Source organism: Symphalangus syndactylus, chromosome 20, assembly GCF_028878055.3.
Source record: "Symphalangus syndactylus isolate Jambi chromosome 20, NHGRI_mSymSyn1-v2.1_pri, whole genome shotgun sequence".
NCBI classification, from domain to species: Eukaryota; Metazoa; Chordata; class Mammalia; order Primates; family Hylobatidae; genus Symphalangus; species Symphalangus syndactylus.
The window spans coordinates 9,110,541-9,133,528 of NC_072442.2; the positions used below are offsets into that span (position 1 = coordinate 9,110,541).

The 22,988-nt window shown below is 38.8% G+C and overlaps 1 protein-coding gene across 1 annotated transcript in view; it reads right to left on the reverse strand.

Moving 5' to 3' along the window:
- CA10 (carbonic anhydrase 10) overlaps positions 1-22,988 on the reverse strand; it is a 525,515-nt gene that overhangs the window by 282,101 nt on the left and 220,426 nt on the right. Inside the window, exon 3 of the mRNA XM_055258217.2 lies at positions 19,924-20,066. Coding sequence (XP_055114192.1) covers positions 19,924-20,066 — 143 coding nt within the window. The remainder of the gene's footprint in view (positions 1-19,923; positions 20,067-22,988) is intronic.

Below are 22,988 nucleotides of genomic sequence, written 5' to 3' on the forward strand. Positions count from 1 at the left end.
TGCAATAACTTACTAATACCCTGCCTTGACGACTGCATGAAGCTGTGCAGACTAAGTGAGAGAATGATCTTGGATATTATTCGCATATCCAAATTGAATGAGCAAATGAAGAGTTAGAGAAAATGGTTCATTCTGTATAGCCTTACCAGATCCATTAGTTGACACGTTATATGGATGCTTCTGCATTGCAATAGGCCCTGGGTATATTTGGTCTGCCAAGCAGGATGAAACGCTGAGTTGAGGCTGCTGGTTGGAATGATACAAAAAGGACAATCGACAAGGGCAGAAGAATGAGACAGAATAGTAATGAGCCACAGAAGGAGTCTGAAAACCAAAATGGAAGTCTAGTTAGGCACTAATCATCTGATATGATGGAGATACCTCTGCAGAATCTGTGGAATTTTGAATTATCTACTTGTCATTTTCTGGGGAACATCATAGAAGTGATAATGAAATCACTCAAATTTCTGGATATTCTTTAACCTGGCTTGGCCATCCTAGTCCAAAAAAATATAATAAGCATTTATCAAGCACTGACAATTTCAGTGCATATTAATTGGGCACCTACTATGTGCCAAATAATTTGCAGCCTCAGAGATAAGCAAACAGACCATTAGACATGGTTAAATATATGACAAATTATAATTACATGAGTGATTACATTAGTAATTTATGTAAATTACTACACTTCATGAAGACTAACAAGTACAGATATCACAATCTATAAAGCCCACAAATCTAGCACCTATTTCACCATGTTATATGTAGCACCGTTACCTCTTTTGTGGACTAAGTAGTATAGTAAACTTGATGGAATAAATAACACCGACTTCAAATTGCAAGGGTACCACATGAGTGGCCTCTATTGACATAATTTCAAGGGTCAGCTATTTCTCTGTAAAATTAAAATTAAATTCTGAAAACACTATGTGCTAGGCACAATAATGGGAGCATTCCAATAAGCTGTAATCCTTACCACCATTTTAAAATATTAGCTCCAGTCTACAAGTCAGGAAGGAGGCTCAAGGAGGTAAAGTAACTTGCTTAGGGACCACTGGAGTCCAAGTGCATTCCTTGTTTTCATGCATCCTGCCACCTTCATAGTTTATTTACTGTGCTCCATATGGTGCAGTCACTACAAAGCAAATGGCAATGAAAAAGAAGAAAAGAAAAAAACTTGCCTGCCATTTCTCTTCTTCATAGCTAGTGAAAGAGTTTACTAACATTAGTGTCAACGATCATAAAGCTAAAACGTCCTAAGCCTTAAATTTGCTTTTCGAATACCAGTATTTCAGAGGCAGATTACCTGACTCCAATAATATGCCTCAAACCTTGCACTGTGTGTGCAATGAAAGGGAATATTTTCATCCATTATAAGAGGCTGTCAGAGGAAAACATTTTCCTGATATCATACCCAAGAGAACAGCGTGTGAAGCAACATTATCATATTTTACTGAAATTTCATATACTCCATGCAGTATAATGTACATTTTATCTTTTGAAAAGCCTTGGTAACAAAAGGATAAAATATCCATCTAAAACTCAAAGTACATTCTAATAATGCTGCATTCACATTAATAGCATTCAAAAAATCTCATAGCCTTCTGCAGGCAGTTCACTCGTCTGTGCCAAGAATCTATCCTTCAGTTACAGGAGGAAAAGCTCAACCCAATGGCTTTGCCCACTCTTTATAGCTGGGGAAGAGGTGGAAGCTAAGGGGCAGTGTGGAGGGCATCCATTAACTAAGGCTTCCTCCTGAATGGCAGGCTAGTGGGAGGAACTTCTTTCCGGTGCACAGGGAGTTAAGTCGGAGCCGAATTTGCATATCTCTTTAGAATCACAAGGGTATTGATTCTAGCCTCTAAGACATTTACATAAAGGTTTCAGGACACCCTCAGGAAATAGCAAAGGAAACTTTGGAACTGACAGTGAGAATCCCCAGAAAAGCAGGGGGGAGGAAATGCACCAATTTTTGGCAGTTGAAGAACTGAAGGCAGGGTGAGTCTAAAGACATATATGCCTAGGAGAGACATCTTTGTGTTGGTGACTCAGTCTCTGAGTCTCATCTTGTGCAGTTCACTCAAATGGCATCCGATCAAGTATCCAGGAATCCTGTTGTAAACTGTTTGTCTGAGATTTTTGTGAAATTTCGGAAAGCCATGCCATCTTCCGGGAAACTCAAGACTAAAGTCCCTTTAAGATCAGACCTTTCAGGCTTGGGAACAATTTCTTTATTTGCTTTGGAAAAATACCACTGTCATGATGGGAGTAGCTGTGTCATGTTTCAGCAGTGCTTGCAAGAGTGGAGTAGAATGCTGTTGGGTTACAGATGTCCGAATGACCGCACCTCCCCAAGCACCAGCCTCCAAGGAAACATATGTCTCCCAGGACTGTGCAGAAGGGATGACCCTGGGAGGCTGGGGTAAGCTGGCAGCAATAGTGTTTGGTGGGGATGCTGAGCCAAATACCATTGCAATCAAAGCCTTTGATTATCCTCTTCCTGGTGTGACTTGGGAACTGAGGGTCACCCTTGAATTCCTTTCAGTCTTAACACTGAACTAGGAGAAGCACAAATGTTAAATTTCCATCTATTATCATTATTATTATCCACAGAGAACGGAGGGCAGCCTGAGAAATGAATGGCAGGGATGTGTCAGCTTTGCCCCTGTTAAATTATGCACATCATATGAAATGACTTAAAGGATGACTGCCTAGGAGAAACAGAGACAGGCCATTTACACTGGCCAGTCCTTTGAGGCTCATGACTTTAAAAGTTATTCCTGATCCACTCTGAGCCCTGAGGAACTTGGAAATGTGCCTATTACAGTTTCCAAAGTGCAATCATGCTTTTGGGGTGAACATCCCAGCTGCAAAAACACTAAGGTCTCTCCTCATTTCACAGTAAGAGACAGAGCCAAGAAGAGAGGCTGCAGAGGAGACAGAGAGAGCGCCACTGCCATTTTTTACAGAGAAAAAGCATACATATCATGACCTAGAAATTAAAACTATGTGTTTTCCCCTGAATCTATAGCTGCCAGAACTGCTGCAGTGATGATAACTATCTTGGGCATTTTATGTGCCATTTTTTTTGATGAAGGGTGTAAAAAAATTAACTACCCATTCAGAAACGAAATTCAGTATGTGATTCGCCACCTTGCCAGGGAAGAGAGCAACGGTCAGATAACAAAGAAGACATGTAACACCACTCCTAAGCATAAAATACGTATAGTGCTAGAGCCAAAACAAACAGGCTGCAGAGATGCAATTAATAGGCTGAAATATGGTGATATCAGAGCACCCACCATCCCTCATGCTCTCAAAACACGGCAAAGAGAAGGAAATCGGCTGAAGGTCAGGACTCTTCTGACCCATGCTGCCTTCTTCCTAAGCCCTTGATATAGATGGAATGTATTTCTCCCTGTCTTCAGTTTCAGTGCAATGTTCTGTAAAGGAAACCAGTTTTGGAGCCAGATAACCTAAGATTGAAACTCAGCTCTATTTCTTGTCATCTCTTTAACTCTGGGTAAATTATTTAACAACTGCACATTTCAGTTTCGTGGTTTGTAAAACTGGCCATCTGAGGTCATTTGGGGAATTAAATGAGATAAAATATGTATGTATAAATGGCAGTAGTAAGTACTCAATATATTTAGTTCCTTTCCCTTTTTTTCATCTACTTGTAATTCCAGGATATGGGGCATTTTAGAATTCATCTATTTACTATTTCATGCAATAAACATTTATTGACTGCTTTCTGTATATCACATACTTTGCTGCTAACCAGATGCTGACACAGCCATAAAAATTAGTGGGCCAAAAGGAACCCAGACTGTAGATTGAAAGGGGTCATCTTTATGCACATCTTATGCCTCATATCTGTTGATGTCTCAAGCATCCTACATGGATGTTACACCATCCACGTAGGAAATACCAGATCTCACGGTAACTGGCAAGGACAATTTGTTTGTCAAAACAGATTTTGTTGCTCCCACTTGAATGCCTCCTTTAGAAGTCTCTGTTATTAATTCACCTCTGAAAGGTGATCAACAAACTCTTACATTCTTCCCTTTGGTTAATAGATTGATTGCGATCTATTAAAAGTCAAATTAAAGTTCTCATCAAGTGTGTAATCCTGGGAGCTTGTGTAACATTCAGCTTTCCCATGTCTTCACAATTCTTTTAATTTTATATCTCTAATCACAGAGGCCAACAACACAGAACAGTTTGACTATATTAATAGTTACTTATTTATATATTATCTGTGACCACTTGCTTTCCCCCATTACATTCCTCCAAGTGGATAACTTACAGTTATTAACTTTCAGGAGGCCTCTATATATCATAGCATCATACCATTAAGCCTTTTGGAAATTCATCACAAATCAGTATACAGATGACATTGATGTCTTATTGCTATTCATTCCTCCTGGGACGTTTTTAGCAGTTCATTTTTTATATTCCTGCAGTGCAGAAATATGGCTCACTCCAGTATCTGTCCTTTTTGTAATCGCAAAAGGAAAGCTTGGCAGTTATCATATATTACACTCTTGAGGAAAATGCTAGTAATACGTCGAACTGATTGAACAGCATGGACTCAAAACTGCTTGGCATAGGGCTATTTCCTCACTGCTATTAAGATTTTGGTTAAAAAAAAAAATCTTACCTTTTAGATTCAGAAACTGTGAATCATTAAAAGACAATGTGTAGAATAAAGAACACATACTCGAAGGAGCCTAAAAGCTCCCACCTATTTCCTCTCTTTAGATTTTGAACGTATTTCCAGCATGCATTTACAGTGTTGCATGCTATGCTGCTGGAAACACAGTGTCATTGGCCAGAAGCTGATTGCCACCTGGGTTGTGAAATAGCCCAGGACTTCCCAGGCTCTGGAGGGGTAGAAGCTTAAACTGGTAAAGAAGTTGAGAACATTGTGACTGTCAAGGCACTGGGCAAAAGCCATACCTATATGCCATCCTTATCACTGCAAAGGTGCCACTAGAAGGACTACGGTCTTGGAGGAGGCAAGCAAAGAAAGAAGATTGATACGGTTTGGCTTTGTCCCCACCCAAATCTCACCTGGAATTGTAGCTCCTACAATTCCCATGTGTTGTGAGACGGACCTGGTGGGAGGTAATTGAATCATGGGAGTGGGTCTTTCCCATGGTATTCTTGTGAGAGTAAGTTTCGTGAGATCTGATGGTTTTATAAAGGGGAGTTTCCCTGCACAAATTCTCTTGTCTGCTGCCGTGTGAGACATGCTTTTGACCTTCCATATAATTCTGAGGCCTCCCCAGCCATGTGGAACTTAAGCCCATGAAATCTCTTTTCCCTTATAAATCACCCAGCCTTGGGTATGTCTTTATCAGCAGCATGAAAACAGATTAATACAAAGATGTATTAAAAGATGAATTAAGATGAAAGTAAGAAAAGTCATAGCTCCATATAATCAAGCCTATGCTCTCCCCTGCCCCTCACCTTTGTGAATGAGGTAGTGCCAACTGGGCCTGGGGGACCTGAAATACAGGGCACAGGCAGTTCCATTGGAATCATTCTTCAGGAGGCCAAACCATGGCCACTGGAGAGCTTTCCGATATGAATATTTGTAACGAATCTGAGGCTTTCTTTCCAACACCAGCTACAATAGTTGGTGATCCACCTGGGTTCACTTTTTGAGGTCACTGGACATGTCCCCCAGTTTCTATTAATTTTGACTGCAATCAACTCACCTTTCTTCTGGGAATTGCCCTTGACCTCTAAGAACAGTGGTGTGCTGATAAATCTCTATCATCCAGCTCTCCAGATAAAAAAGGGGGCTTATATGTAGCATTTGCAGATTTCTGTGGTGTTAACACCCCTACCATGGTGGATTTCAAGTCACCACCTTGATGGCACCCAATATGGAGGTGGGAATAGATACACATGATGGGCTCTGAAAGGCAAGATAAGGCAACTCTTTAAGGATACCACTGTACAGGAGACACCTTGCCTGGGAATACCAGGGAAGAGATGTGCCTTTTAGAAGGTACTGAAGGCTGCCACCCTAGGCCCTAGGAGTGCATGGCAGGATGAGAGCACTTTGGTGTTATTCACGCTTAGGTGGCCCCCGTGTATGTTAAGCTGTTCTTGCATTGTTATACAGAAATAGCCAAGGCTGGGTAATTTATAATGAAAAGAGGTTTAAGTGGCTTACAGTTCTGTAGGCTATATAAGCATGACACTGGCATCTGCTTAGCTTCTGGGGAAGCCTCAGGAAATTTTTACTCATGGCAGAAAAAGTGTCAGCAGGCAAGTCACATGGCAAAAGCAGGAACAAGAGCCAGTAATGAAGAAGATGCCACACATTTTTAAACAACTGGATCTAGTGAGAACTCACTCACGAGTACAGCACCAAGAGGATGGCACTCGACCACGAGAAATCCACCCCTATGGTTCAATTACCTCCTGCCAGGCCCTACCTTCAATATTGGGGATTACAATTCAACATGAGATTTGGAGGGCACAATATCCAAACTATATTACTGTGGGATCAGGCTATGGTTGGACTCCAGTTAAACTATTATCTTTGCTGAACTTCTCCCCAGGCCTACTTCCCCCATTCCCTGGCAGCTTTCACATGAGAAACTTCTTCAGAAAATTATTTGCCTAAGAATTCTCATCTCAAGCTCTAAACCTATGCTTAGAGAGCATCAGACTCTGGAAGGGTGACACAACACTTATTTTGAACAGATAATTTTGTGAAAATCTTATTTTATTTGAATTTGACAAGCTCAGAATAAAAGACGTGAGAGTCAAGAAACACTGAATTGATTTCTGTATTCAAACCTACCTAGCAACGATGCATTAAATAGCAACATACTAAGCATAATGTGTATTCTTTTTCTCCATCATAGTGCAAGTAATGCATTTTGCTTATATTGAGAATAGTGAAAATAGCTACTTGGCTTAAAAGGAAGAAAGAGTGGCTTTTCCTTAACTTAAAAAAAATAGTTTCTGAATATTTCAGAGGAAAATGCAAATTGAGAAAAATCTCTGCTCCTTAGATGAGATGTGAAAAATATTCTTGATATGAAGGTGGCAGAAAATATTTTTAGGCAGGTGAGATGCTGCTAGTTTGATAGGTTTCTATTAGATATAACATACCAAACTGTGTGCGTGTATACATTTTCACCCATTGGTAAGAATGAAATCATGTACCTTCATCTTATGATATTGTATGTAAATGTTTCATGTGGGTTAGAGCATGCATGTTTCAGAGCTAAGGGCCAGAATGGACTAACATCTTATCAAGTGTCACATCTGATGAAGATCTGAGTAAAAACAGAACACTAATCTGTTCAGAACATTAGGTGGGCAAAGATAACATTAACAAAATAAAACTATTGCCTTACTGAATAGACACTGGGTTCGCTCTATGAGAAAAACAGATATTAGGCTGAATGGCTTATTTTCACATTATTTGCAGCTTGGATCTTGGCCCTAGCATACTATAGAGCAAGGAACTAAAACATCTAACTTTTTAAAACGTTAAAAATATAAGATACTGGAAAGTGATGGATTATTTTAGTTATTCTTAATCTTTCATGCAACATTAATAAAGTTGTATCTATATGACATTAAATCTTCATCAGAAAAATTAAGTCTGAGAGAGGCTGAGATGTTCAACTGTTTATGCTGCACAGACTCCTCAAATTGCATTATTTATTCCAGTTTTTCAGTTCTAATTTAGTTCTTTTGTTTCAGAAACCAAGCTTAGAAGAAAATGAGCATTTTCTTAAGTCCTTCAAACAGAATCTACTATATTTCTTTTCTGAGCTAGTGGATACATTATTATTTATTTTTATTTTAATTTTCCAAACCAAGATACCTGGTTTATAGGCAATAATATCCCTTCAATAGGATCCAAAGTGTCTGAGGTTTACATAGAACAACTTTGTGAGTTTATTCAAATGGTCAGGCTTACAAGGAGTAGATCAACCCATTTCAGAGCCTTCTTGGAGAGAATGTACAATTGATACCAGCTTTTTAAGATCAACATCAAAAGCTTATCTTGGGTGTATGTGTGACTGTTTCTGCCGCTGTCCAGGAGATCTACCAGTCTTATCTTTTTAACTAAGGTAAAACCATTTGTCTCAGGCTGCTTGACAGGTGGAGCTAGTCTGTAAAAATTAGCTCGTGTTTTGTTCTTTTCTCTCCCATGTTTAGATGGATGGTAAGAGAGCCGAGCTGCAAGCAGTATTATGTCAATAACACATTTTGTTGCCTACATTTAAGAGGCTGGTTGTTTTGTAAAATGCCTGTTAGTTGTTTTGTTTGTTTGTTTGTTTGTTTTTGAGATGGAGTCTCACCTTGTCGCCCAGGCTGGAGTGCAGTGGTGCGATCTCTGCTCGCTGCAACCTCCACCTCCCTGGTTCAAGCAATTCTCCTGCCTCAGCCTCCTGAGTAGCTGGGACTACAGGTGCGCACCACCACACCTGGCTAATTTTTGTATTTTTTTAGTAGAGACGGGGTTTCACCATATTGGCCAGGCTGGTCTTGAACTCCTGACCTCATGATCTGCCTGCCTTGGCCTGCTAAAGTGCTGGGATTACAGGCATGAGCCACTGCTCCCGGCCAAATACCTGTTAGTTTTATCTGTGGGATTATGTAACCAGAAAACTAAAGTGGTATGATGTGATGGATATTGAACTCATGAGATCCCTGGAAAACATTCTCTCTTCTAGGAATTCATCTGCCTATAAATTAAACATCTCAAGTTAGTCCTTCTATAATTTTTAATAAAAATTATACTCAGTTCTGGGATAACTTGAATTTTCTCTCATTTAAGTACCGTCACTAAAATTGTACAACTGTCAATCTTTCCGTGTTTAGTTAAAATGCTCTATGAAATTGGAGAACCAATTTCACTCATACAGAAAAGAGAAGGCACATGTTCCTTGGTCATATGTATACAGAACCAGGAGAAAAGAGGGAGGAAGTGAAAGGACAGAGAAAGAAGGACAGGGAAAGAGACACAGGGAAATGAAAGAGAGAAAGGAGGTTGGCGATAAAGACTGGAGAAAAAAGAAAAGGCTAAGAGAGTAAAAGAGATGAAAAAATGAGAAGAAGTATAGAGAAGTAAAGGAACATGATGCAGGAAAGAAGAGCAAAGTCCTTTCTAATACTCACAGGAGGAGTAAAGAATGAGAGAGAATTAGACACACTTATGAAAGACTAAAGCCAACAACCAGGTGTTTCCTTGGGAGATTTGCCTAATGACTCTGCATTGATTTTCTGGATGATGTCAAGAGGTAAACATTACAAGGAACTGCCAAGACAGTGAGCAGAAATCCTCAGCCAAGATCAAGCTCAGCAATGGTGCAAGAGAACCTGATACCCACAACAGAATGCTTCTGCGCTGAATCCATTTCCCAACTTAAAACACAGCATCTTAGACTTTCACAATTTGCTCATCTCTCATCACTTTTCACTGCTATGTACTGAAATCTTTCACTCCCTGCAAAGAGCTCTGCTCTGAGTACAAACACAATTACCTCGGTCTCATTTTTAAATCTGTAATCAAAGTCCTCTTTTATAACATTCATTTTGTTCTGATTCCTTCATTCCAACTACTAAGAGTACAATATACCAAAGGAGAGAGCCCGTATCCAAAACTTTGAGGAATAACTTTGATAGTGGTTAGTAAGAGGACAATGCAAGTTTCTTCCAATGCTAGTGCTTTAAAGGGTGTTTTCCTTTAGGAGGATTTACTTCCTAGTTAAATCCTCATTCCAGGGTGGCTGCAAGCAAATATATTTGCACACGTCCCATCTAACCACTGCTCGTACAGAATCAAAGTACATCAAGGTTGGAAGGGGATTCACAGGTCAAGTCAAAGCTCTCATCTGATGCTTCATTGTGTTCTACAATTTCAAGGACCCCTCAGTGCCCATCAGAACTATTTTTGTGCCACGGGTCTCAATGAAACAGAAGGTCATTCAATTTTCACATAGCTTGAATTCTTATTTTGAATTGAAGTCTGGCCAAAGTTATTTCCAAACAGCAGAGCTAGTTCTCTCCCATGTCTGAGCCTGCACAGAAAAGGTACATTTAAAATCAGCTGTAATGACTTCTTAAAATATTTCCCTTTCCAATAGATGCATAGACAGAGAAAATTGAATATAAAACATTTTGATTTTTCATTACTTTCTTCCTCTTCTTCTGTAATTCACTGTGTCAACGTGTTTTCTACTAGTTAACCTTACTGTCAGCACTAGGGTAACTGATGCTGACATTCCAGATACTGTCTTCTCAATGAAGGGTATTGCACGACAATGGCCTCACTTGTCGCGGATGTAGAATCTCACGTACTGTGTAATTAGACTGAATTCATCTCTTGGCATTTCCCCTGTGCTATTTACTCAACTGAGCATATTATCCATTAACTTCCTTTACTTTTTCACATGTAGTGTTCTTACAGAATATGTTGCCCAGCCTGAATCTGTGACATTTTATGTAAATATAGTTTGAGAGGAAAGTTTTATCTTTATGCCTTTTGGGTTTGGGGTACTAGCGAGGTGGCTCTGAATTCTTCTTCTGTCTTCCACAGAGTTGAAATCACTTCACCTCTCGGTACATATGCTATGAATTCTAATGCAAACATTAGTTTCTTTGACAAAGAAATTTAACTGGGAGTTACGTTTTCTTGCTGAAAACAAAAACACCTGTGATGGTAGCTAACAGCATGTTCTTCACTGCCAGTCACTAGCTTGATAACTTGCATTATAACCTGCCTAATAAGTGCATTTTTTCATATAATTCTCTCCACCACCACCCTGCGAGGAAGGTAGAATGACGATGCTCCTTTTACAAATGAGGAAACTAAAGCTTAGAGAAGTTAAACCAAATAAACCCTTTGTTTAGTAATCAAAGATAATCTTGGTTCATTTTGAATCAACCAGCACCTTCTCACATTTATCTATGATAGTGCTGGCTAGAATATTCAAACTCATTTCTCACATCTGGTCATCCACGGCCATGTATTCTCTCCCAAATGGAGGTATACACTGTCTTGCTTATTCTACTTTCCTCTAACCACAACTTTTTAAAGTGCTCCTCATTTTCTGGAAACTTCAACTTGTCCTGGGCTTTATTCTCTGTGAAATCATTTACAAATGATTTCTCCTCTGGTCCTCCTTGGCTGTAAGCCCTTTCTCCTGCATCTCTACATGCCATTTAACAATATTATTTCTCATAAAATTCCCCGTGCAGCCACATCGATATCTTTAGCTCCTACCAGTTCCTTTTTTGGTACTATCGTTTGTAATTATATTACCATAATCTTATTTTTAAGAGCTTCCCAATCCACTAGAGCCATCTTCCGTGAAGCAATGCGATCACATCAATTTTAATCATGATATTTTAAAAATATGCCTTTTGAAGTTTTCATATCCATGTCTGACAATGCCTAGCTTTTTTTTTTAACCTTGCTACCATTATTTCTAAGATAACACACTTACTTTTTCCTAGAGTTACTGTCCACTCCACATCACTAAGCCTTTCCTTGTTGGTTAGAATTAAATTTAAATAACCAGACCCCTATCACTTTCTCCTGGAAAGGATATAATTGATATGCCAATAAAGGAATTTGTCTAACCACAAAATACAGATGAGTAAGAATTGCATCCACTTCTTCAGCAGCTCTTAAAGATCTGCTGTATCCCACAAATATACATAAAATTATACATACCATTTTCATATCAGAGTTTCAGTGTAAAAAGGCCTTTGGTGCTTAAAGACAGCTATTGAGTTTTAAATGGGTAAGGATCCTTATCCAGGAAAATTTAACATCAGTTATCCGATAAAAATTAGCACCACAGCAACACATTTAGATGACAAAAATCGATCGACCTTTTTCTTTTCTTTCCACCTTCTGCATATAGAGTAAGATCATCTGACATTTCAGATCCTCCTGCTAGTTACATTTCTTTCTAACCTCCCTTTTCATGCTAGCTCATATCCTACCACTTCCATAAAGTCTTGTTTGACCAACCCAACTTCTTACTCTCATTAAAACATTAACGCCAAGATGACTGATTTGCTCATTAATCATTTCTTAATATCTATTAATAACTTAATATCTATTAATAACTATTATCTCAAATAGTTATTTAAATCAGTTACTGCCATTTAACTTCTGTGTATCCATATTTTCTCCCCAAATATATCGTAAATTTTTTGAAGGAACATAAAAGCCTCAAACATAAAAGGTTTCAGAACATAGCAATGTGGACATGCCATGAATGGCAATGATTAAATAAAGTCAACTAAATTTTGCAATCAGGTTCACAGGAAAATTTTAAAATACAGAAGTGATAAGATTTTAAATACCAAACCAATTCACATTTCTTATTTTTCAACTTATTTTAATAGTCATAAAAAACATAACTGAAAATCAGTTTTAGTAACAGATTCTGTGGATAGCAAAGTTATTTTTCACTGTGGGCCTTCTCACATTCCCCTCACCTTGGATCATAGCAACATTTGGTGAATTCCACCTAAACACATTTCTTGGTAAGCAAGGGTACTTGGTTCAGTTCAAATCAGTCAGTGCTGTCATGGATAACCCCAAGGATATAAAATGAAAATATGAAAGCATATTTATCATAAGGAGCTCTTAATCTAAGGGCTAATATCTATAGTATATTTGTCTTACAATTCCTTACAAGGAAAGCGATATTCATATTATAAGCCAACGTTCAGATCCTAACATAAATATAAGTAAGGTGCTTAAGAAGCCAAATAAAGAGAGATTTCACAGTTAGCTAAAGAGATCAAGAGGAATTTAAGAGAGTATTGGAGCCACAGAGGTTAAAAGCAGGGGTTCGGACTCCTTAGGCAAGTGGGGTGAAGGGTATATTGTGGCCAAAGCACAGATCCCAGGAAAAGGTGAGATGCATTCAGTTTTGTTTTGTTTGTTTGTTTTTTAAAGTTTACACTCTCACTGGGAACAAAAGGTATATACGAAGTATAATGCAAATGTCTCTGGAAAGGAGATTTGGTGCTGTATTATAAGGGCTGTGAATGCCAGGCTGAAGCATTTATACCTGATTTATAAGCAATTATGAGTTTTATTAGCTCATATTTATTTCACGGGAAATGTGGAAACTTCCATGCAGATATACCTATAGCTTTGTGTTGGACGTCTTCCGATCGTCCATTTGGATCCATCTTTACCTTGCTTAGGGGCTTGGAGGCTGGCTTGCATGAACTGATTGAACAAGCTCCTTTGGCTTCTGCCTTCTTTCCGTAAGAGGGGAGGAAAGGAGTGCAGTCAGGGCCTTGTTCCCCAGCTCCACCCTTAGGAGTTGCCCTGAGCTGGTTGCTTCCCTCACTGAAGGTCAGGTGTTCCTCTCCATGGTTGGTTCGTGTGGTCTCCAGGTGTGGTCCTCACTCCTTCTCCTCACCCCTTCCAGACCTGGGGTGGTTATAAACGATCCCTCTCTGAGGGATCCTCATGACTCACCACGTTCCATGTCTCCTGCTGAGACTCTCCCTGATGTAATCCCCAGGTATCCAGAAATCAAAAGGAAATTGGCGACAACAGTAGTTTTAGCCTCTACTGGGCAAAATTTCAAACAAGAAACCTGAAGATATGGGGAAAAGTCTGCTTCTTTGAGATAACCTATGTAGGTCTGCAATCTGCTGATGGCCAGCTTCTTCTCTTTTTTGCTTCTCTCTCTTTCTCTGTCTCTCTTTTTAAAGATGGGGTCTTACTATGTTGCTCAGGCTGGTCTTGAACTCCTGGCTTCAAGTGATCCTCTCATTTTAGCCTCCTGAGTAGCTGGGATTGCAGGTGCAAGCCACTGCACCCTGCTTCTTTTTACTTCTGATATTCCTGACTGTGCCATTAGGCTAAGGTCAATTATTTCTACAACCTGTCTGCTCCTCAGAGGTTTCAAGAACTTCTACCCTGTGTATCAGGAACAGGTTGTATTCCAAAAACTTGTACTGGATGTCTGTGAAAGTCTGTCAATTCATTAGGGAAATGTAAATCAAAATCACAATGAGAGATCGCTTCACAACCATTAGGATGGCTATTTCAAAACAAATAACAAAAAAAAAAAAACAAATGTCTGTGAGGATATGGAAAGATTGGAATCCTTGTGTGTTGCTGATGGGAATGTAAAATAGTAGAGCCACCGTATAAAAAAGTGTGACAATCCTCAAAAAGTTAAATATAGATATGCCCCAGTAATTCCACTCCTTGCCATACACCCAGAAAAACTGGAAGTAGGGACTCAAACAGTTCATTGTATACCAATTTTCACTGCAGCCTTATTCACAATAATCAAAAGCTGGATGCAACCCAAATGTCTGTTGACAGAACAGACAAACAGAATGTGATATATACATACAATGGAGTATTATTCAGCCTTAAAAATGAATTAAATTCTGATACATGCTCCAATATGGATGGACCTTGAAAACATTATGCTCAGTGAAATAAACCAGACATAAAAAAGATACATATTATGTAATTCTACTTATATGAGGTACCTAGAGCAGGCAAATGCATAGAAACAGAATGTAGGACAGAGGTTACCAGGGGCTGTGGGGGATGGAAAATGGGGAGTTCTTGTTTACTGGGTGCAGAGTTCCAAGTTGGGATGATACAAAAGTTACAAAAATGCATAGTTGTGATGACTGCACAATAGCCTGCATGTACTCAATGTCCCTGAACCATCCACTTTAAAATGGTAAAAGAAAAAATGGCTGTCAAATATTCCGCAGCAGAGACCAAACACAGGACCCGTATGAAGAACTACCAGTAGTTCAGAACTCCTAGAAACGACGAGATGATACTGAGGGCGGAGAGGAACTTAGACTCCAGCACTGGACTGGAAGTGTCAGGAGCTGGCTTCCAAAGGTGCTGTCATAAATCTAAGCTCCTGTGAATCTGGGATTAGATTCATTTTTATTGTTTCCCTGTTGTACAGGAAAAAGGCTGTCTCTGACTATAATTTTACAAAAATGCCAAATTATTTTAAAAATAATTTGTTGATTTGTGGTTAGTAAACCAGTACAATCTTTATGTTCACATCTATTATTTTAGGTTCCTTTTGGCACTGCAACAAATTACCCCATAATTAGTGGCTCAAGTGAACTCAAATTTATTATCTTATATTTGGGGAGTTAGAAATCTGAAATCAGTTTTGCTGGGCTAAAATTAAGGTGTCAGTAGGGCTGTATTCCCTCTGGAAGCTCCAAGGAAGAAGCTGTTTCTTTGCGCTTTGCAGCTTCCAGAGGCCTCCTTGGCTCGTGGCCCTGTGTCACTCCGACCTCTGCTTCCATCCTCACTTCTGTTCTCTGATTTGGACTCTCCTGCATCTGTCTTTTCCTTTTAAGGACTCTGTGATTACAAGGGGTTTGCCTGGATAGTCCAGGGTAACCTTCCAGTTTTAAAATCCTATATTTAATCATATCTTCAGGATACCTTCTGCTCTATAAAGTGACACATTTAGAAGACCCGTGGATTAAGATGTGGACATTTTTGGGAGGAGACATTATTCTGTCTACCACATTTATCAACTCCAAATATATTTTGAAATGAAATGGAAAGAGAGGTTAGAACATAAGTAATTTTCAGATTACCAAATTAATGCAAGTCTGTTTTAGCAAATCTAGAAACTTTAGGAAGCAGAAAATAAAACAGTATTATCCTTCATCCAAGTCTCTTTTTTAGATCCTACTTTTTATACTTAACATATGACAAGGAATTGTTGTGTCATAAACCACCTTTTATACTTAGATCTTACCTTTTATACTTATGATCCTACCTTTTATACCTAACATATGATAGATCCTACCTTTTATACTTAACATATGACAAGGAATTGTCATGTCATTAACTACTGAGGTGTCTATTTTATTAAACAAGTTAAAAGATGAGAAAAGATGACGGAACTAATTTTTGGTTAAAATAGTAGAATCGGCAAGTGGATTTTAGTCTCAGTTTTAATATGTTTTTTCTCCTTTTAGATATTTTAGATCGGCAGATAGGTTTCTATGTGCCATATTTCCTTCCTTAAAGCTAAACTCACAAACTTTCAATGCCCACCTATATCAAATGCTCAAAGCAAATATCTATATTCCAAAATAATTGATTGAAGTTATCCATATTTTACTCTGTGGTAACCTTCTCATCCTATATTTCATCTTCAAATTACCAAGAATCTCACTTATGTGACTAGTACACTAAAATTAAAGCACAAACACACTGCGTACACTCACTTTGGTCTGAGCAAAAAGACAGGAAAGGTGAACATTTTTGTGAAATTTTACAAGTTCAGTGGCTAACAAGGGTCTCAATCTTTAAAACAGTCGGTGAGGCTTAACTCAGTGTAAAACATCATTTATATCATAATCAAACTTCTTCATATATGGAGACTTTAAGCAACCTGAAACCACAAAGAATTATCTCCCCAACCTCCTCCTTTTTGATTGAGTTAATTTAGTAGCTTTAACTAGAATGGATTAATTAGCTCCAAACAATGTAGCAATTGGATGTTAAATTTAATGGGGCCAAAGGGTGGAGATTGGTTCCAAGGTAGGAGTCTTATACCTATATACAACCCAGCCTTAAGGGCATGCCATTTGTAAAAATACAATTAAAGATTTAATATCCATTATGCAAAATGTTTGGGATCATAAGTGTTTCTAATTTTATTAATTTTGGATACTTGCATATATCTAATGAGATTTATTGGGGATGGGACCCAAGTTGAAACAAAAAATTCACGTATGTTTCATATACATGATATCTTATGTAGATAGCCTGAAGGTAATTATATACAATATTTTAAATAACTTTGCATGAAACACAATTTGAACTACATTTTGACTGCAACCTGTCACATGAGGACCCTAAAAGGTGAAATAAATCTCATTTTTAAATAAAAATGAGTATTTTCTATTACATTCAAGGCACAGTGCATAGGATGAGAAGGAATACTATTATTCCTTGTTATTCTTGTACTGAGGTTGAATTTTAGCAGAGTAAGGAATAACTATTATTCCTTGTTATTCTTGTACTGAAGTTGAATTTTAGCCTTAAACTATGGTAAGGAAAGCCCTTGTTCCTCCATTTGAGCCCAATGTCAGGTCAAACATGTTAAAATAAACATAGTAACACAAGTCAGGGGCTTCCAGAGAGCTGCATCATGGTTTTGTGCATAAGATACACTTGAACACCAGAAAGAATAACGCTTGTGGATAAAAATGTGACACAAAACACATAGTTACTGGGCTGCATTTCATGTACTGACACCCAGCTTGGCTCAGACTTCAAAATGTGACATCTTGCCCAAATTCTACAAAACTTCCCAGTCTTACAGGGTGATTTTCAAATTTATTAAGTTGAGTATTTCTTTAAGGGAAAACAAAAATCAGAGCAGTGATTTGAATTCTCACTTTCAAAATAAGTTTCCAACTCATTAAACATCACCTTCAAAAACGTGATGCAAACATGATTTACCTATTGCCTAGCAAATTAAGGCATTTCATTACCAATTAGTTTATCATGACCAACTATATTTTATTTTCTACCTTTCACAAATGCAAAAGGAAGCATCAGACAGTTCTGAGCTCTTCAAACCACTGACAACAAAAATTGTGCCAGATATAAATATTTACATCATGAAAAGTAAATGTTGCCAAGACTCCAAACTCCAATGCATTTGAAAATTGGTTTGGATCAGGTATACTTTACTGACTTGGAAAGATACAAAATCATCTGTTCAAAAAATATCTCTAAAACAAAAAAAACCCCAAATCATAACATGTGAGTGATTTTTTTAAAATTTTGTTATTATACTTTAAGTTTTAGGGTACATGTGCACAATGTGCAGGTTTGTTACATATGTATACATGTGCCATGTTGGTGTGCTGCACCCATTAACTCGTCATTTAGCATTAGGTGTATCTCCTAATCCTATCCTTCCCCGCTCCCCCCACCCCACAAGAGTCCCCAGAGTGTGATGTTCCCCTTCCTGTGTCCATGTGTTCTCATTGTTCGATTCCCACCTATGAGTGAGAACATGTGAGTGATTTTTAACACTAGACTATCTCCCAATCTCTTCTTTCCCAATAAATTTTAGGGAGAAGCTGTGTTGACATTTTTTCTTTCACATTAACATTTTTCCTTTAAGACATTCTGACGGAAAGTAAAAATTATATATCCATTGTTTGTGTTAGTTTGACACACTTTCCATCTCAATCCCAATCTATACTTTATCTAAAACCCCTTCAAATGCTTGCCATGACTCTTAGGCAAAGGATTCAGCTCCCGAACACTGCCTCAGGACCTGCCCTCTGCTGACCTCTCTAGCCTACCATCTTGCAAGCCCCTCTTCGCTCTCTGTGTTCTGCCTTGCTGGCTATCTTTCAGCTGCATTCTGGAACTCAGGCACCAAACCCCATTCTGTATCTTGGGCTTTTCCACCCCCTGCTTTTCCTTTTGCCTAGAATGCAATTATCCCCTACATCACCCTCTCCAAGAAAGAAAGAATGACTGAATATTTAATCATAACTACAACTCTTCCTTCTTAAATACTGACCGGCAAACTCACATGTGTTCATGACTTTAAATAAATAATTCACCTTTTTAAAGAGAAATGTACTTAGAAGCCATGACAAGTTCCTTGCAGGATTTATAAAAATAAAACTATAAATGGAACAATAATTAGGATAGCATCATTTTATATGGAATCGGAGCAATAAACCAAATGACCTATATATGACCTTTCCACAAAAATGCTTCTCAAGTCATATTTAAAACAGTACACAAATACTGCATAACTAAATGGTGTCGACCACATGCAATGTCTTTTAAAACCTGCCTTGCGACCTGAGTCAAAGTCATTTACAGCTTTTTGATGAGTCATTAGGGGTGTGTGTGTCTGTGACAGTTACATGGTACAAGAAAATATATTTCAATATATCAGAAGGGGAAAAAGTTAACTTACAAACTTCATGGTATTTATGGTGAACAGACTGCACAAAGGAAGAGAGAACAGAGCCCAATGAGCCCAAACCCTAAAGAATCAGCCACTGGTATTATCAAAAGTTGTCAATAATTTTAACCTCAATTTTTTGCACACAAATTATTTTCCATTTCTCTTGAGTTGACAATAGCTAAATTACCTTCGAATACAATTTTCTGCATGTGCTTTTTGTTTTTTTTTTACCTTTAACAACCTCCTCAACAGTAAAAGCCAAGTAGACATGAACCAGCAAGAGAAATGCTAAGATTCCAGTGATGAGAAGAACCGATGGGCACCTGTGCCCTTCCACAAATCAAGGAGGAGCTCGTTATGGGGGGAGGAGAGTGAAGGAGGGATTTAGGTGTGAGAATCACAAAGCCTAGCTCAGCATTTCTGTGCAGGAGCTAGGATTCTTAGCAAGCAAGATGCCCCTAGGAAGATTAATTATTGATTTTCTTATAAATCATCTAAGGTGATTTTTGTCTGTTTTTTTCATCCCAAGATGATAAACGTCTGATTTTATTTTTGTTAATTGGTTTTCCCACTTCACTGAGGTTAAAAGAAGGCCTAGTAAAGCAGTTTCTTAGAGGAAAGATTTTCCCAGCATGATAGGCAGGGGTGGCCGCTGTGCTTTCTGTCCTTTATGGGGGTACCGAGGTTGTCTGATAAGTCTTCAGGCAACCTCCAGGAGGTACAGAGTAATCAGAAGCACAAATGTTTGACTAGTTAGGGAGAAAAAGCACAATGTAGACATATTTCTATCTAATGGCAGCAGTTGTGAAGTCTGTGGTATTCCTAGGTGGGAGAACAAACTCATCACAGAGACGGAAGCCTTGAGGATCAGCTTTCAGAATCAAGATGGCCCCATCTTCAACTTAACCACGGAAGCGATATGGTGGCTTACCTTCCTGCCCCCCGTGTTGATTCGCAGGGGTGTCAGAAAGGGGTCGAAGATCATGTGACTGGTCTCTATGTTGACTGGCGACTGCCGTTTCCCCACAGAGCAAAGATTCCAAGCTGAGTTCACCAATCCCCAGAAAGAAGGAACTAGAAACCAAAAGAAATTGTAGAATTAAGCTGAGTAGCAGGTTGGGGAAACAACATAAACAGAGCTATGTACAAACATGATAAAATGAACGAGAACCACCAAATGTTCCCACCCATGGAGATCCCTGGGGGTTGCTGTGGTATTTTCCTGGCCTGAATCTTGGTCCACTTCTCTGAGTCTTACACCTGCATGATCTCTTGTCATCAGATTTTCTTGTTTGAGGCCCACTCATCCTGCAGTTTCTTTGTTGAGTGCAGTGATCACTAACACTTTAATGCTAACATCATTGTTCAGGTCTCATCATCTTTGCAATATGCCTGGGGTAGTACAAATATTTAGCAATTCCCTTGAGTTGATGCTCTGCTTTTCCTATCTGGCAAGAGCGATGTGAAAATCAACCTTATCCTATTTGGAAGTTTTTCAAGGAAAGTGTCATTCAGTATACACAAAGTTTTTCTTTGGGTTGTCAAGACTAAACTGAGGGAGTGACTTATTTTATGAGTCCCCTAATCAATGCCAGGCTAGAGCTTAGCAACTTGACTTCATCTTTGTTTAGTTCAACACTGTGTCATTAACCTAATGTACCTGTAGATAAAGAATTGGTGTTCATTTGATAGGCAGAAAAATGACATTGAGAGCTGAGCACAAATACCCAAAGGAAACCGTCCACTCATTTTCAGTGTCACATTAAAACATCTATTAGAATAGATTTCTGTGGCAATTTCCAGTTCTATTTCTCTCTGAGTTTTCAGGGCAAGGGTGGGGAGCCAACCTACTAATTTTATATCAGTGAAGATCAAAACTATACTTGCAGCCTTTCCCTGCCCCTCTCAGTACTTCCATTAAGTCTCTGGATCCATGTGTCCTTCAAATTCCCCTATGGCCATTCATTCATCCACCCATAGTACATGCAGTGAACTCCTATTTTTCATCACGCCCTGGGTTAGGCTGAATCTTGAGGACGGCAGGTAAGCACAAGAACAACTAACACACTGGGGAGGCTCACTAGTGTCAAGTCGAGTACGTTATGAGACTCTGGATGAGGGGAAGCCAACCCTGCCATGGTAGAAGGGAGGCAGGGAGTGACTCCTGGAGAAGATGAGCCTAACAATCACATTAGCCTTCTTAAATGGACCTGTCCTCTCAGAAACTCAAGTTTAATTAAACTCAAACTGAATAGAGCCTTTAACTTACAGTAGCCATCACTCTTGCCTATAGCACAGAAGGAGAAAACTAAGGCAAAAGAGGAGTTTGGCAGACACTTGCCAAAGATACTCAAATTCTATGACTCTCTTATTTGTTACAGGCAACTGTAACAGACATGGGAGGAGAACTAAAAATAAGTTCCTTGGCCTAGACAAACACTTCAACATCAAAATAAGATGGGTCTCATTTTAAAATATGACAAATATCTAATTTGGTTTCATCCATGCCAATAAGTCTCTGGGAGACCATTTCCTTTAGTTTAAGGAGTTGGAATTGGCTTTTTAGTCATTAATGACTTTCAAAATGATAGCAATGGCCTGAATCACAGAGGGAGAAAGAGAAGAAGGAGGAAGAGGAGGAAGAGGAGAAACATTGACACATGTGCATGAGCTTCCTCGGCACTCTCATTTCTTATCATTGCTTAAAACATGTTATCACTACAAGTTACTCCACCTTTAGAAGGTACCACGTCCTAGCAAGACTACAATATTTAAGAAAGTTCTTGGATTATGAATGCACTTATATTATAAATATAAACTTGTCTTTTCTAAACTACTCTTTTTTTAAAAAAAAAACTGACTTGATCTTATATTTATTTATCCCTCAATCATCTCAAATTATGAAAATAAAGCCTTCATTAGGGCATCCTCCTAGCAGTCTTTGTCAGTAACGCACATACAAGTGGCAAATGTAAGCATGCCAGGGATACAGTCATGGCACCTCCACAAGTGGACTGAGTGGCCCTTGGTAAGTCATGTGTCCCTTGGACCTGACTCGTTCTTCATGGTTCCTGGGGTAGGCCGAATGGCTCCCCACCAATGATGTTTACTATCCTAATCCTCAGAACCTCTGAATATGCTATGTTAGAAGGTAAAGGGCATTTTGCAGATGTAATTAAGGGTCTTGGGATGGAGAGATTACCTAGGATTATCTGGGTGGGCCCAATGTAATCACAAAAGTCCTTATAAGAGAAAGGTAGGAGGGTCAGAGACATAGAGTAAAGATATACGGATGGAAACAGAGGTCAGCCAGGAGAGAAGTTAATACTCTGCTGGCTTTGAAGATGGAGGAAGGGAACATGAACCAAGGAATGCAGGTGGCCTCTAGAAGCTGGAAGAGGCAAGACAATGGATTCTCCATCTAGAGCCTCCTGCTGTAAGGAATACAGGCCTGCTGATACCATGATGTTTAACCCCTTGAGAATATATATATATATATATTTGACCTCTAGAAACATAAGATAATAAATGTCTGCTGTTTTAAGCCATGCAGTTGTGATCATTTGTTATAGCAGTAACAGAAAAGTAATACAGCACCCCTTTACCTTTAAAACTGTGAGACAGTAACCTCTTTGACAATGAAGACATCTATGATGCTTGCAGGGCTCTCCCTAGAAGACAGCTGCATGATGAAAGTAGTTACAGCTGCTGCACATTGCATTTCATCTACTCCCATGAAAAGCATTAACAAAAATAATTCCAAGCCCATAAATGGATTGTAAGACTGCTATTATGTGGCAACATGGGTGGGCAGCTGCTGCTGTGCTTCACTAATAAATGTCATGCCCAAAAAGTACCCCCACGAAAACACAAACAGCAAAAACTTTATGCGAACATCTGCCTTCTCTTTTATTGGACATGGAATCCTTTATGACAAACAGTTTTGGGGTTTTATATTCCCACTTCACGATCAAAGCCTGTGTCTCTGATGCTAAT